At 47.1% G+C, this 15,914-nt stretch overlaps 3 protein-coding genes and 1 non-coding gene across 4 annotated transcripts; 1 reads left to right on the top strand and 3 right to left on the bottom strand.

Moving 5' to 3' along the window:
• Positions 1-1,786: 1,786 nt before the first annotated feature.
• On the bottom strand, positions 1,787-3,154 carry FMAN_07963 (putative mitochondrial inheritance component MDM10; the record flags this gene model as incomplete). The annotated part of the gene is made up of 2 exons (XM_041821380.1): positions 1,787-3,003; positions 3,058-3,154. The coding sequence occupies 2 exons, from the start codon at positions 3,152-3,154 to the stop codon at positions 1,787-1,789; spliced, it is 1,314 nt and encodes a 437-aa protein (XP_041687165.1).
• Positions 3,155-3,694: 540 nt separating this feature from the next.
• tRNA lies at positions 3,695-3,785 on the bottom strand. The gene is given in 2 exon segments: positions 3,695-3,729; positions 3,748-3,785. It is a non-coding gene; the product is annotated as a tRNA-Glu (tRNA).
• Positions 3,786-7,957: 4,172 nt separating this feature from the next.
• On the top strand, positions 7,958-9,160 carry FMAN_07962 (uncharacterized protein; the record flags this gene model as incomplete). The annotated part of the gene is made up of 3 exons (XM_041821377.1): positions 7,958-8,249; positions 8,295-8,659; positions 8,714-9,160. 3 exons carry the CDS (start codon positions 7,958-7,960, stop codon positions 9,158-9,160), a joined length of 1,104 nt encoding a protein of 367 aa, XP_041687164.1.
• A 1,156-nt stretch (positions 9,161-10,316) lies between these two features.
• On the bottom strand, positions 10,317-11,600 carry FMAN_07961 (uncharacterized protein; the record flags this gene model as incomplete). The annotated part of the gene is made up of 3 exons (XM_041821376.1): positions 10,317-10,927; positions 10,979-11,519; positions 11,583-11,600. 3 exons carry the CDS (start codon positions 11,598-11,600, stop codon positions 10,317-10,319), a joined length of 1,170 nt encoding a protein of 389 aa, XP_041687163.1.
• Between the last annotated feature and the right edge of the window lie 4,314 nt (positions 11,601-15,914).

Here is a 15,914-nt window from a genome sequence, read left to right as displayed (position 1 = left end):
GACGCGCGCTAATTGTTGGACTGTTTGCTTGGCCTGAAGCTGATTGCAACTCTCGATATACCTGCGAGTTGCGATGTTTTATAATACAGCGAGCGTTGCGTGACGTGTAAAATAACGAGAGAAATCGAAATTCGCGACGAACCTTGATGGCGCAGACTCGACTTATAGAAAGTGGGCAAACCGGCCTAGCTGACCAGGTTTAGCTTGACAGAGGGTCCAGCGGACGGAAGCGAGTTGCCGAAGGCTGTAGACTAGATTTGTTCGAGCCGCAAGCGCGTGGGATGGTTGATAGTGAAGGGTGGGTTGTCTTGGACCAGGGGTCTCTTGGGCCAAGATATAGTTACTGCTAACGAGATAGGTGTGGTATCTCTTGAACATATGCTTATGATGCTTATGATGAGTGCTAAAGTTAAAGTAATAAGGTTAAGAAATAGAGGACCTTAGACAAGCGAAGCATTGTTGCATCAAGCGATAGAATTCGTACATGCGAAGTTTCTAGACTCTGGTCCTGAAGCAAAAAAAAGACTAGAAAACTCAGCACAACTGATAACGTTTTACATTATGCCCTCTTCGGCCCCAGGGCCGCTGGACGAACTCTAACACAACCCGTGTTTTAATCACTCGCTACTCTCCTCAATAATTCACTCCAATGGCCGATTCTCTGTGACACTCGGAGAGTTAGTTATTCACGTCCCAGGAACATGGAACTCGGCAACTGCCACATTCCTTGGCATCACCGTCATGATCCACTGTGACCAAAAGGTGTGACCTGAGATGTGATAGCACATTCTGTCTCTGGTTGAATCTTGAGCCGTGGAAAAAGACGAACGTGGTGGTTTGAGGTGGGAGTGGGTCGAATTAAGGTGAGGACCTTGATGGCCATGTTAGCCTCGTAAAACTCGGCTAGTACCGTTTCGGGCTGTAGAAGCTTCTAAGCTGTGGCTAGTGATTCTCCAGGTACATTCATACGGTGACACAAGTGTGTTTGCTAGAGTAAAAGCATCGTATGATAGTCAAGCATTGCTACAGCCTCCATATGACCGCCCCTGATCATGAGTCACTTTGGGTTACAATAAACGTCACACGGATGGAATCAATGCTTAAAAGAGCCTCAATCTCAAGATGTGGCGTCATTACTCGTTATCAATCAGCAGACATCTTATTGGCTCGCTAACTCCAGCAGCCACACTTGACATTCCGGAGAGATCGCGGAGACCATCAAGGTTCTCAGTCAGCGCGGGCATGATCCATGTCTAAGCCAAAAGCGCCCACGCAATTAAAACCGCCAAAAGGTCTTGCAATCGGCTCTGACGGCATCTCCAAATCGTTCAGCTGGACGATGAGTGTGTCTTGAGTTAGTTGCACTTATGCATAATCGGTTCCTTATACAAGGATTGTCACATGAGAGTCATCAAGAGCTGATGCTAGATGCTGTCAGAGAAGAGTTGACAAATAAACAGTAGTAATGGGAGAAGTGCTATGCCACCAATCGCCAATTCCAAATCTATGCCCCTTGAAAAGCAATGCCTCCAACCGGTAACGCCAGTGAGATGCTCATGATAATACATCCAACCTAACCGATACAAAACACCGACATCTGCAGTGTTATAGCCACCATCCGGGTCGCTATTCCCGTTGATATGCACCATCGTTAATCAAGCTGCATCACACATATGAGCTACCACATAGACCATGCTGACATGATCCTACGGGCCGACTGCAGTAGTGGGCTATTGCCGTCCTGCAGTAGTCAACATAGATGACAGGGCCTGTGTTTAATATCCGATCATGATGAAAACTGGATTTCCAACCCGAGCGTTCGGAATGGCTTGTCAAGTTTATTCAAGTCGATCGAACTTCCGAGACTGAATAGGAGAGATTTGACCCGCCCTTCCCACAGCACCCCTATTCGCATGTTTTGATCAAGTCGAGTCTTGAGTACGCCTGCATATCTCTCCTCACCTGGCTTTTCAGGATCTATCTCCTCTTTTGGGAGTGAAGGGGGAGGCGGTGGTGGCTTGACGATAACTGGTTCGGGATCATCCAGACGCCATTCCAACTTGGCTTGAAAGCTGCGCTCCTTTGGCCGCTTCACCTCTGGTTTATCGTCAAGAACCAGTTTATCATCAATGACTGGCTCATCCTCGAGAACCAGTCGGGTAAATGGTTTCCGCCAGAGCTCCATACCAATAGCCCAAGCGCTTTCGTAGCTGAACACGTTGAACTCCATCCGCGTAGCAAGGCTACAATGCCGGCCTGCCACCACGGCATAGCTTGCACTGATATTACCCATCAAGGGATTCAGTGTCAACGTCGCAGATAGAGGCGTTCCCTTGTGCGCGGGTAACGTTGCAAATCGGGTTCCCACGCTGATTCCACCCGACTTGTTCAGGGTGCCGTAATAGATTTCTCCACCGGTGCTGAATCGACCATAGATCCTTTCCCTGTCGGCGTTTCCATTGTCGTTGACAGCCTGGTCCTCCGGCTTCTCGGCATCGCCGCCGAAATTATACACGCCCCGGAACCCGAGTAGTCCTCCATCTGAGGACGCCAGTCCTTCGAGCGCATATTTCCCTACGTCATATTGCGCCAGGCCTAGTACAGTGCCGCCGTTCTTAAGGTGCTGGGCAGATACAGAACTGAGCTGGACCTGGAGCGCAGGAGACAGTCGTTTGACGAATAGAGCTTCCAGTAGCGACTGGGGTAGGTAGAGTCGACCATACAGGAGCGACGATTCCGGTTTATCTTTCGGTGCCTGGAGGAGAGGATTGGTTCGGTGGGGGAGTTCGGTAAGAGGTCTGTACGAGCGCAGAAGCTCCGGTAGATTGACCGCCTCCGATTGCGGTGTCAAGAGAAGTCGAAGCGGGACTGATGAGAAGAGGTACGAGATGGATCCATCAACGATGCCGACTGAGCCAAGTTGGTAGGATGTCGCAAAGTTGGGGCTCGCGAGGGCAGATAGGGTGAGTCGTAGCCCACGAGGGGTCTCGAAATTCAGAAGAGCTGCAACCCTCTTGTCAATACACGGACCCGAGCATTACTGGAAAGGCTCCATACCATCACTGGTCACATTCAGCGCTGCGTACGAGTTGTCGCGATTCCATCCTGTAGCTTCGTAGAAGGCGCTGTGGACATAGTCCATAAACTCGCGCATGTCAGACGTCGATTATCATGCCTCCCTAGGGTGACGACTTGTCACTCCGGAAGCAGAAGGTTTCGATACGTACTCGGGATGTTGAACAATTGTATGAATGACGGAGGTTGATGTCTGGTTGACGTAAGACGGGAAAATGTCGGCAACCTGGCATCATCGCTACCCTGTACTCCTAGTTCTCTTGAATGAGCGAGGACATTACTCCGAATCTGGTAGAAATATCATAGTTTTAGTACTTTATATCACGCAATTAAGGCGCCTGAGTTAATTCAATTAATGTTTGTTCTGCATGTAATAAAAGCAAGCTTGTTTATAATATAGTTAGTCAAGTTATAGTAACCGCTATCTCCTTGCATTATTCTATACCAACACTCAGTCACTTAGCTAGTTTTAAAGTACCTTAGTAAAACAATTTAAATCAGCCTCAAGCCGATTGACAACGCTACAACCATTGCGACTCGGTATCATGACCAAAAACACATAAAAGCATATGACGAGCAATAAAAGATAGCAAAAAATGCATCCAAAAGGCAAAAGGATCTCCGGTGCGGGGAGTCGAACCCCGCTCGCCGCGGATTTGATTACGAAGTAATTGAAAACGCGGAATGATAAACCGATACACCACACCGGATGTTATTTGTTGAGAAGGATGGCATAGCTTTGGTATATATGCAAGTCTCAACTGCTATTGCGCCTTGGCAATGTACCCAAACTTTACCGACTACGTGGAAGCTCAGATGGGTGAACAGGAAATTAGGACGATGGAAGATTTGATTTCTTCGAGCTTTGATTGCTGCCAGAGATACATCTTTATTGTCTTACTTATTCTGGGTGGTAGTCTTTGCATCCTCCTACTCTCACATCTCCTGCATCAAGGATACACAGAGTAATCGAATGACGAAATGACTCCATGCAGCAGGACCAAATGACTAAATATATTTTGAATACGGACGCCGCGCAGCTGCGATTTACTTTGTAGGGTTGAGCATTGCGAAATCAGTAGCAGAGAACACTGAAGTAAGGTGTCAGGGTCATAGGAGAACCTCTGCTTGGAAACCACCCGGAGCAACGTACGCAACCGCTGTGTAAGGTGAATTACTGAGTAATTCCGAGACCCAGAGTCACCTGAAATATCGTAACTACGATTTTTAGTTATCCTCTCGTGTCAATGCGTGTGGCGAATGTGGTTCGGCTCCCTCTTCTCTGAGGACCATCAGCTCAACAGCATTTATAACGTCCATAACCAAGGGTTCGGATTACTCTAATCGAAAACAGATATATAAGGTTATATTAATTGTTCTTTCTAACTATATAATGTCTTTACATTCCCTAATACAGGGCTGGTGATTGCTTCAGCACAGGAAAACAGCCCATCATATTGTCGTCGAGCACTGAAAGCATTATCGTAAAAGATTTCACCAATAGTTTGTGAAGATAAAAGAAAACAGCAGCAATGTGATCTCAACTCATATCGAGTCTACAGATATTCAGATTTCGAGTTCGAAATGGCTTCTGGCCTTACTTTACCAGAGTTACATCCAGACAGGGCGTAATGTTGTAGCTACAACACTCGGAATCACCAACATTGATGATATTACACAAGAAAAATAAACATCCGAATGGGACCTATTTACCTTAAGATGAGACACTGCACCAGGCTATTCCAGAATCACGAAATTCGCAACAATGAAGATAACGCCCAAGATCTATCCCAACCAGAACGAGACATGTAAACTGGAGCCACTTCTGCTTGAAGTTACTCTGATCTCTCACCTGTCACATCTTATGAGTTATTCAGCCTTCGCTAAGTATGTTAAACTTAGCGACAGTCTCGCAAGCAGCGATCCAAAGAGGCAGGTAGATGCAATTGTGTTAGGCCATCCCTTGATCAGACACAGAGATCGACATAACTGATTCATGATGCTAGGATGATTCATCTTGAATTCGGTGAGGCGTAATAGGTAACGTATAGGGGTATAGTTGAGATTTCCCTGCTTTCCTTTCGTCACCAGGAAAAATATGTCCGCCGGGTGAAGGGAACTGTTGACGCTTGAGGTAGGACGGACACCTCGAAAAGTTGAAGATCTCATGTCAAATCAGCTAGGTTGGAATAGGGGCTGATCGACAACTGTGTGAGACGGGAGATCAACTAGAACAACGGTCGAAAGACTTGGCTCCGACTTCTGCTGCATGGTGTTACACTGATGTTGTAGCGATGTGCACATTTCGGGGGAACAACCAACCGAAGCCCACAGCAATGGCTAAAGCATCACTAGCTTCGCCTGAGTTTGGCTGAAGTGTCTCACGTCCAAAACGTCATTCCACGTGGTGACTTAATCATGCGGATTTAAGGAGTGAATGAGGGGGAATAACGTCTCCGCTGATGGTGTGCAATATTCAGACGAACTAGCTTAGTACTGCAGCACAATTCCCGGGAAGAACTACTAGTGCACCCGTGAGGCAATATCGTATGACTTTACGTTACTATCCTTTTTATAGCACTGTAATGGGAATGGCACGGGCCTCTTGACAACGGCGGATTCTTGGGGCGTTTGTCTTTAAGCAATGGAAGACAAGACGTAGCTGTCATGCTGCATTTGAGGCTTCAAGATGGCTTCAAATCGAGGGATCATTGAATCATGGGGATGTGCTCGGACTTTTGTTGTATTTCTTCCGTTCAGCCTTATTTGCAATGAGCTGATAGCTAAAGTCTGACGCTGATCTAGATGACTCGTTCCAAGCATGTATCAAGGGTCTCGAGTCCAACCTACACTCGGGCTGTAGACCAGTTCGCCTTGCAGGGCCTAAGGATTCGTCTGGTATGTCGGACTAAGCTGTTCCGTTCAATGAAGAGGAAGCGGTTTCAGTTTCTGTGCTTTTGACACGATTAAATCATGGCTTGCATGATAGACTGTTATTCCACGTGAGAATGCCTTGTGGCTACTGTCGGACGAAGTCGAGGCTGAAGAGATTCAGGTATATTCTGCTAAAAGACCAGAGTCTTCATTGGCCATGAGGTTTACAGCCGCATGCTTGATTATGTCCCAAGGGGGTGGCGAATCTGGATAATAGTTATCCGTCTCCAGAGCATTTTGTGTGCTTCTCAACACAGCTCTTTGTAATGAGTAATCTCGCACTTGGAGCAATTTCAGCGATCGACAAAATGCCAACGGGATTCTTATCTTGCTACAAGGTTTGTCAACCCCAGGTTCGCTTCCGACTGGAGATAGCGACGAAGCGCAATCTGGCCCCTGGTTCTAGTTCCGCACGGTCGTGAAGCTAGGTGCAATAACCAGCGAAGCTAAACCCGTAGGACCAGACGCTTCTCGCTTTTCACGCCGCAGATCATATATTTTTGGCCGAAGTGACCGTAGCCTCTAGGAGATCAACGGCGAGTTGAGACGTTTGTTTTTGTTGTATTGAATAGTAGGGGCGCTTGCAAGACGGCCCGTCTGGACGATATCGGCCTGTCCTCTTGTGGTGCCTCTAGTGTCAGACCTTTGGGATATGAGAAATAGATGATAGCGTAATTGAGTAGTTCATCGATCTTCAGAGGGTGTCAAAGGCAAACCACATCCCTAAGCATACCAGCCCAAGAACTGCGCCAAGAGCCTGCCTGTCTCGAAACAACAGACAAAGATTCATGACAATAGAGTTTAGGGGATCCGGGGTCTCATCGTTCCGGGAACTATTGTCGATTCTGGAGAAAGCCATGTTATCGTTCTCCCCCTCATTGTACCCCTGTTTCTTGAACCAGGTCGTTGGGTCACTTGCAATGGATGGCTCTCGAGTCACTGAGACAACAAAATGTGATAGAAGCACAGAATTGCAACCCAAAAGTCAAAGCGGGATGTGAGCCATTCTTCCGTCAATTGTGGATCCAACGACTAACTAAAGCGATTTTAGTTGTCGATCTCAGCCCTGTTCAAGGCCTTGACTCGTGCACTAGATCCTACATAAGCAACTAACATCGCAATCTTATCCGGACGTACGGAAGTTTTATATACGACCAGTGTTCACTTCAGGATACGACTTTGCTGAAACTGAGTCTGGAGACGAGGAAAAAAACCACCAGAAAGATCGGCATTTCATGGGGAAATGGAAATTACGGGGATCTTCCCCGGACTCGATGCATGTAGGTAAGTAATATCGTGGGTCGAAAAAAGCAATGAAAGGAGATGAAAAGTCTATCGACAGCCAACAATCCTCTTCGTCCGGACTAGATGCACCAAGTCCAAGGCCCTGTACTCTAGACGCGCCCCGGAATTTACCACTGAACTGACAAAGTGGCTCACAGAAGCTTTTGTGGCTTTCTGCAGTCCAGTTTCAGCGGTTATCCAACGCCACTGAAGCCCTCGTGCTTAGCGCATCATCACTCATGGAACAAGGACGTGGAGAGACGGAGTCAGTAGGGATCATGCCTGTTGATTGTACCAATGCACCGGATGCAAATTCCGCCACTGCAGATTCATTATACCACTAGCTTTGGCCTCTATGTACTGTACGACTCGGATCACCGCCTTCCACTAGCTTTTCTGAGGCCCCAGGGTTCTTCCCTTGTACCCGGCAAGCCTGGACCAGCATTGGATGCACGACTAACTCCTGCTGAGAATTCAATCTTGCTCCAGTGGACATTGATATAAACTACTGCATTCCTCTCATACAGGTCATTTCTCATGTTGTGTTGTGTTTCATATCGACTTCTACAGTCCCCGTTTTCTGGGGTAACTTGATCTCACTCTCTTCATACGAACCAACCAACATCGGCGAGATCAAGTCACTCGAGCTCTTTCTATTGCCATTATGGCAACCGAAAATGGCTTCCTCGTCCCTCCAAACTTCAAAGAGGAGCCTCCTTCTGACGACGATATGAATTTTGCTTCGATCATCTGGGGTTTATCCCTTGGCGTCACCATCTTCAACTGCGGAAAAGCCATGCGTCAAACTCAAGCAGCAATCAGAAGGCGGAATCGATTGACTCTATATATTATGTTTATTTGGCTCGAGGTCTGCTCCAGCACTGTTCTTGGAATAATGGTCTGGTTATACCTCCGTGGGATTATAAAACCGAGCTTTCAATACTACTTCTTTATCAGTACGTCACTCACACTTTTCCACCTGTCACACACTGACTCTTTAGTCGTCTTTTGGTCTATACAGGTTCAATGCTTGATTCAAATCATCATCAACCGAGTCAGTCTGCTAATGGTTGTCCGTCGAAATGGAACTATTCTCAAGTGGACTTGCTTTGGAATCCTCTTGTCCATCAACATCAGCGTTTTCTGTGTCTGGATTCCTGCACGTCTTCAAATTAGCGAGAAGTACATACATGTCAACGAAATTTGGGACCGTATGGAAAAGGTCCTCTTCGCCATTATGGACGCAGCCCTCAACTTTTATTTCATTTGGGTTGTTAAGCAGCGTTTGGTGGCAAACGGTCTTCAAAAGTACACCCGTTTGTACCATATGAATATGTTCCTCGTCGCAATTTCGATTGCCTTGGATGTAGGTTACCGTCTTTCAAACTCGGTTTGCCACCTTGTGCTGACTTTGTTCTAGATTCTCCTTATTGGAATGATGTCTTTACCAAACAGCTTCGTCTACGTCCAGTTTCACCCACTTGTTTATCTCTGCAAACTCCACATTGAGATGAACATGGCAGACCTTATTGGAAAGGTTGTCCGAGCCGGCAACAACCAGGCAGATGGAACGCACGATTACAGCTCTCGCTCTCGAACTACTGTCAAAACTGGTACCCGACCTGCCGGAGCCAGTCGATTTGGAGGCGGTCTCACACGAACACATATCGAACTCGGCGAGGAAGATGAGATCGAACTCAAGCACCGTGAGAACCTTGAAGGAATCAAGAAGACTATAGTTACAGAAGTCATTCGATCACCAAACAGCGAAGATGACGAAATCACGGAGCATCACGAGAGAGCAGTCAGCGAGGCGAGCTCTACAAATGCTCGTCACGAGCCTTATAGTATTGAACATGCGAAATAAGCGATTTAACCACTGGATACTGGGAACTTAACATATACATATATAATTAGAGGGAGCTTCATCCTCTGTGTACCAACGATAGAATATAACGCAATTAATGGGACCTCGCAGATGCACCGTGAAAACTCTTCAGAACTAATGATGTACGACTTGCTTATGACAGCGAGAGAGCAGGGCAAGTCCCTGTTGAAGGATTTCAGCTGGCCCCACCAATCTGCAGGTCCCTCTGAGGATCTCATGCAGTCCCCGCAAAGCCCTGACAAGGATGGATGGACGAAGGGGATGCAACTCCACCAGATCAGGGGGGTTTTCTGGGGTAACCAAGGCCTCTTCCGAGTCTGGCGCCTGCAGCTGACGAGTTCCCATTGTCCGATTGTGACTGTGCAAGGATTAGTTTACATGGGGTTTGATACAAGTGCCAACTCATCCTCATTTTCGAAACTGCACGACTCATACCCCATCTCTCAACGGTGGCTACCAACAGCCTCACATGCCAAAGACTTGGTTTTTCCCATCATTGATCGTTTCTCGGTCCCGAGTTCCTGTTGTCTGGCTCTTTCCGGCAATAAGGCTTCGTAGGAGAACCCGTTTCTAAGCCTCTCGACTAACGTCGCGCTTACATAGCTTAGTTCCTCTTCCGGGCGATGGGATGAACGATTCCTCAAAAAGGCATGGCCTTGACGCTATCCACAGATGGCATATACTAAGCAAGTTGGGATGATTAAAAGATGGGGTAGAGCTATTGACTGCGATAAGCAAATACTTTGCATTCGACAATCTCGGCCTTGTCACCGTTCCCCGGACTCAAAATATGAGAGCTCAGACAGAGGCAGTGGCTTTCTTTAGCAGACGCCACTGTGGTTAATAAAGCCCCTGCAGGGTTACAGAACAAAGAGCCTTCACTTCCCGCCCGTTATTGGTCTCTTGCTGCCCAATGCCTCTCGCTGCCCTGTCAGATAATACCAGTAGTACATAGTACATGGTTACATATTACATTCACAGCTCCTGTGATTCCGCAAAGGCCCCCTCCATTGATCAAGTTTCCACATCCGCAAATCGAATACACAAACCATTCTCCCTTTAATGATCTCTCCTGGTAGAATAGCCCAGAAAGTTCAAAAGGGTTGAGATCACACCAACTGCCTGGACAAAATCCTCAAAGTGACAAGATGAACTGCTCAAGGTTGATGACTCTGGTCTCGACTTCGTCCAGATCCTTCCGATCCATGCGTGCAAGCTCGATATGTGCTCGTATCTCCGCAACTTGTTCACCAATATCAATCAGTGTCTCTCGATTCTTCTTGAACTGTTCAGTCATCTCGGTGTGCATGTTTTGGATCTGCTTCGTCGTCTCGATATGCATCTTCCGCATTTTGTCAGAAACACCTCGTTTCGATTCAGTCGTCACATTGGTAATGAGATTTTTCAACTCGAGGAACCGCTTGTTCGAAATTGGAGTCTGGGCAGAGTCGTCCTTAGGGGGAGATCCGTCGCTGGCCACGGATTCAACGTCTGCTTTGGACACAGCGCTAGGACTGACGCACAGCTTTGTGTCATCGGAGCCATAATTCGATACATCTACTGGCGCAGTACTCGACTTTGACTGCAGAAACTTGCTGTAAGAAGCACTGTGAGGTTCTCCAAGAACCATGCCTCGCATTTTTGACTGGACCTCCTTCAAACGCTGGGCGAAAGGCTTATCAGTTCCAGTGGAGCGGAGCTGGTCCAGGTGAGGCTCGAATTTCGGGACATGTAGTACATTATCATCTACTGTGAGGTTAGTAATAAGAAATTCATGTCCCGGAGGGCATATCTCACTAGAGGTGTAGTCCTCTTCTTTGAGGGACAAGTCGCTCGGGCTGATCTCATAATCTTCCTCAAGAAACTTCTTCTCAAAGCAGGGAGTCATAACCTTGAGCTCGAGTTTCCCGGCGATGTGTTCTTGAGGAGCCTTACAGGCAGCATTGGGAACAGGACCAGCGAAAGTACCGAGATCTATACCCGGATACTTTTCCATCAGAGTAAGTCTGAGAGCTTGAAGTTTCTGATCAGGGTACATGCATTGGAGGATAACCCAGAGTCCGAAGGTGATTTCGCGTTTGTAGAGTTTGTGTTTACTGGGGACCTTTCGGTTCGTAAGGTTAGTTCGCACCTCAGGGAGGAGACGATAGATATCCCTCTTGTCTTGAGGGCTCCATCCGGAGGCGAACTTGTCCCAAGCCAGTTTGAGTCTTCCGAGGCTCGCCTGGTCTTCAAGCTCTTGTGACAGCAAAGGCGAGCCCAAGTCTGGAAAAACCAAGTCTGCGAACTTTTCGCCCGTTGAAGCGGAAGAAGTTTCTTGTGCGCTCTGCTTTTCGACCTTACGATGCAGTTAGTAGGGTTGTGTAGATGAGTAACTTGGGTCTGGCTGAATGTATCATACTTGCTGGGTTGATTCCATCTTGCATCTGGACAGGAGCCAGTTGAGAGTTGGCGGAAGTTACAACACTTCAGAAATCGATCAAATACGAGAATTGTCCTCGTCAGGACAAAAGACGATGGAAGAAAAGAAATCCAGAAACGAGTCTCGTATTCCTTTAATTTTCTGTTATAGTGACGCGTCCATGTTTGCTATAACCTCAAATCGAAGTAGGCAGTGCTTGTCACTTAGCAAATGCTTTGCTAGTACTTAGAGGTCAAATAGACAGTCCGAGAAGAAACATTCATCGAAATACCTAGGTATACAGATCAGTCTCTCATTATTAGATCAAAAAGAAAGTTGACAGGAATCTGATTGAGAAAACCTAGTGCTCACCTCCTCCACGTCAAAAAGACGTTGGTCAGTGATATAGGCAACTCAGCAGATTTATAGATATCTCCATAGGTGGGTTTGTAAGACCTTCTTGAAATTTTAAGATTGAGGTTATAAGCTTGAGTTAATGCTTCTCCGAGGCAGTTTGGATAAAAAGAGATGCTCTTGTCATGAACTGCTAGAGCGTTGTTGCCCAACATAGTAGCATCTGCTCTTCCCAGCTGATAGAAAGCTTAGGTACCTAACTATATGAGCAAAATCTCTTCCCATTGCATCTCAGGGCATCAAGATCAGAACAGCAGCTGCGTTTCCCATATCTCAATATTTGTCACGTTCTTCTATTATTGCAAACTGAGACCATGTCTTATCATTGACAGGTCGATCTCTATTCTTCAATATAAACATCATCCAACATGACTCTACACCAAGAATCAATAAAGCCGAACTAGCTTGGTCCTGTAATCTTTACAGCAAGACTTGGCGTGGAGCAGGGGAGAGTAGCGAAGCCATTGGATGGTGCGCGGCACTCAGGTCAGTACATTCGACTTTCAGGGAGGATCCAATCTAACAACTAGATCATCCAGAGACTCTACCATCGTCATTGTCGTTAACTGGAGTTAAGCAAGGGTAAGCTAAAGAGGAGTTTGTCTCCCCCTCTGCCACCAAATTTCGACCTCAGAGGCCTACCCTTCGTAGAACCAAAAGCTTGGGACATTATCCTCATCGTTCTGACCCCCAGAGCTACACAGCAGCCTGGTCTGCACTGAATTCAAATCTGTTCCAGCACAATCAGCCTCTACAAGCCCCTACGATGGCATTTTCCCCCCCGGCAGTATCAGAGCAACCTCCAACAATGCCGCATCAATCGTCAGCGACACCATATAGCCTTCTACAGCACCATGCCAACCTTCAAAGTTATCCATATCAACCTCCGCCTGTGCCTTTGACATACCCAGCTGCACTAAATAGGTATCTTAACCCAAGCAAAGTGTCTGGTGCTCAAAAGAGAAAATCACAGCTCAAGGACAACAATCATTTGAAACAGAGTCCGGAGAGGCACCAGGCTATACCTCGTGCTATAGCTACTATACCGCCTGGTTGCTCCATTATTAGGACCAGTGGTAGAAGCCCGAACTTCTAGAAGTTTGCAGAGAACCCGGTGATAGGGAGCAATAGCTGTGCTGCGAGGTGGAGCTCATATATAGCTTAAGAAAGACCATTAATGATGCAGCTCTTCCTAAAACACTACTGCTGCTGTGAACAGAACAGATTTGAAACGTCATGGGATTGACGAGTAGAATCTCCCAGATGAATATAACTAGGTATCTTGGCATTCTAGTTTCCTCAGGTAACAGAACGTCACCTCATCCTCAAGCAAACGAAGGAAAACGCCATGATATGGCCTTGTAACAGAATACGGCTACACAATCCGAGGATTATGAGTATCGCCATGGTGTCATAAACTTTGGAGGTTACTGCAAGGCGCAGATCCAATTCATTGGATATCTGACGCAGGTATTACTCTTCATTTCCCTCGCACCTCCGAGTCTGGCTACTGAATTGCGGCTAGAAACTTCACAGCCCCCTTCATCTCTAGTAGTAACGTTTCCCCAAACCCCCAAGTAACTCCAATTCGAGCTTCCACCCCCATCACGGCAACCTTCTCCTAGCGTTCGGCCCGTCCACCGGTCAAGTCCGAGTTTGACGATCTCGATACCCCTAGACCTTCTAGAAACGGTCTACGCCTCAACTCAAAGAGGTTCCCTCACAAGCAAAAATAGAACATTCTGGGTTTGAGGCGTAGAATGATCTGGCGGAAATGACGTTTGGAGTAGAAAAAGATCGAAGATATGTTACCCACTTGCCTTGTATGGAAGGGATTCGTTGCTCTGTGCATTATTCCCGGAGGTTAGTCCGGCGCTTTGCTAGGACCCGGGCTTGGCACAGTTTTTTCTTCGTCTTCGGCTTGAAAATTTGCTAAACGGCATCGTGAACGGATGAGGCCGTTGTCGGAGAAAGAGGTTCTCACTTTGACTCATTCATTTCACTAGTTCAGCATCGTGATACTCATGCGCCAAAGGTGTGCCAATATGGCTTCAACCTATCAATGTCTCTTGTGCAGCCTCATCTGGCAATTCCTTATCTCCCAAGCCTCGTTATCATTCCCCGGCGTGGGAACTTATCTCTCGACCCCGGAATCCCCAGAGTTTGAGTCTCGGTAGAATGATCAGAGATAAGGCTAATGCTCTTCAAATCCGGGCAGCTCTGCAATTGGGCCATACACTTGCCTTATCTCTGCAATTGTTGGATTCCCTACATACATGTCTTGCATATAGTCTATTTGGATCTGAGACCATTTCTGGGATACAGATGATAGACAATACATTGACCTGCGAGGTAGAGTTGGTCACATGATCGGAGTTCTGCTTCGCACGCCGCAGAAATAACTACATGCTTGTTTTTGTATGCGCATCATCTATTCAGAGGCCATCGAGGTGTCTGGCATACACGAATGCAAGTGATTGTATCGATTTAGGTCAACAGCAGCCATAAAAACATGCCATGTGGAATCATGTTCGACGCTCAGAAAGAAGTGGCTTTCGGAGAACAAGCCCAACCTTATTCCCGGACGGACAATAGACCAGTGGCATCAGAATTGCATTGAAACCAGCTGGTGTCCAATGAAGTGAATTCCCATTGCTAAAATGGCATCACGGCTAAAGTTAAGCACTCTCTGTAATATCGCGAATAGAAAACTCGTATGTGTTCTCATATCATCTTGTCGGCTAAGCTAGACATTGAAATGTGAAGTGTTATATGACAAGTCTATTTTTGATGGCACGTTTCTCGTGAGTGTCCCAAGAAACAGTCGATTGATGCACGGACGTGGCCGGTCGAAGATTTTAGGCACATGACGCACAGGCCCCTGGCATCCAGAGAGGTCACTGTCGGCAGAGAAACAACCCTGGGTGTACGTGTAATCGCAAGGATACGGTTCAAGGTACCGTAAGCACTGTGTGAAAACAGAGGAGCCTCAAACCCGCCAAATCGCTTGGTTTCTTGTGGGAAGGACAAGTGAGAGCACTTCACAAGGCAGACAAGTTTAAGCCAACTGCCTCGAGGCGTGGACATCACGGAGTTGTGTTCCGCATATTAAAATGTTGTCGGGTACTGTACCGAACCTCTTACCTTAGTTACAGCATCTGCCGCCCTGCCGGCCGAGCTCAGACCAACGCCGAAAGACAAATTTTGGTGCGTGACGATCGATCTGGATGTAAGTTCATGCGAATTGAGCCTCATTGACTAATGGGCGTCGATCGCTCACCGTTGCAACTTTTGGTTGCAACCGTGCTGAAGCCAAGCTCAAGCTTTATTGCAATTATCTCGTCAAAACATCTGCCGTGGAGCCTAAGAGCCCAACTTTCCATCTTTGTTGATGCCAGATGGGTCTTTGTTGAAGGCCATTGCATGTTTGTGACTCTGCTAATCCTGACCGCTTCGATTTATTGGTTTCAGGAGCCGTGATGCTAGGTACTGAACACTCCTTGCATTTTCGTTTGTCGGAATGAGACGCTTCACATCGGAACGCTGAGAGGACAAGACGGGCCGCCAGGTCGTCGTGAAGTGGAAAGGGCCTTGTAAAGGGAGTTTCGAATCCACCTGAAGTCTCAACTCGTCTTGTGATGCTCCATGCCCCATTGTAAAGGAGGATCCAATGGTATAATTATAGCGTAAATTTGCACCTTGTTCCAGTGCGGCTCAAAACTGGCCCACGCGTTTGTGCAAATGAAGGAAAATTTTCCAGAGGCGTGTAATTAGCAGGACGGTCGTGCACGAAGCTTCTACCACGCAAATGTTTATTCCCAGCTGAGTTCAAGGGTCGCCAAGAAACGATCTTGGATAGTTTTCCATGATGCGATGGTCTATCGAAAATGGTGCAAGCAATGGCGAATATTTCTGGTT

The sequence above is a fragment of the Fusarium mangiferae genome, assembly GCF_900044065.1.
Source record: "Fusarium mangiferae strain MRC7560 genome assembly, contig: FMAN_scaffold012, whole genome shotgun sequence".
Lineage (NCBI taxonomy): Eukaryota > Fungi > Ascomycota > Sordariomycetes > Hypocreales > Nectriaceae > Fusarium > Fusarium mangiferae.
This window is presented reverse-complemented; position numbering and strand designations above follow the sequence as displayed.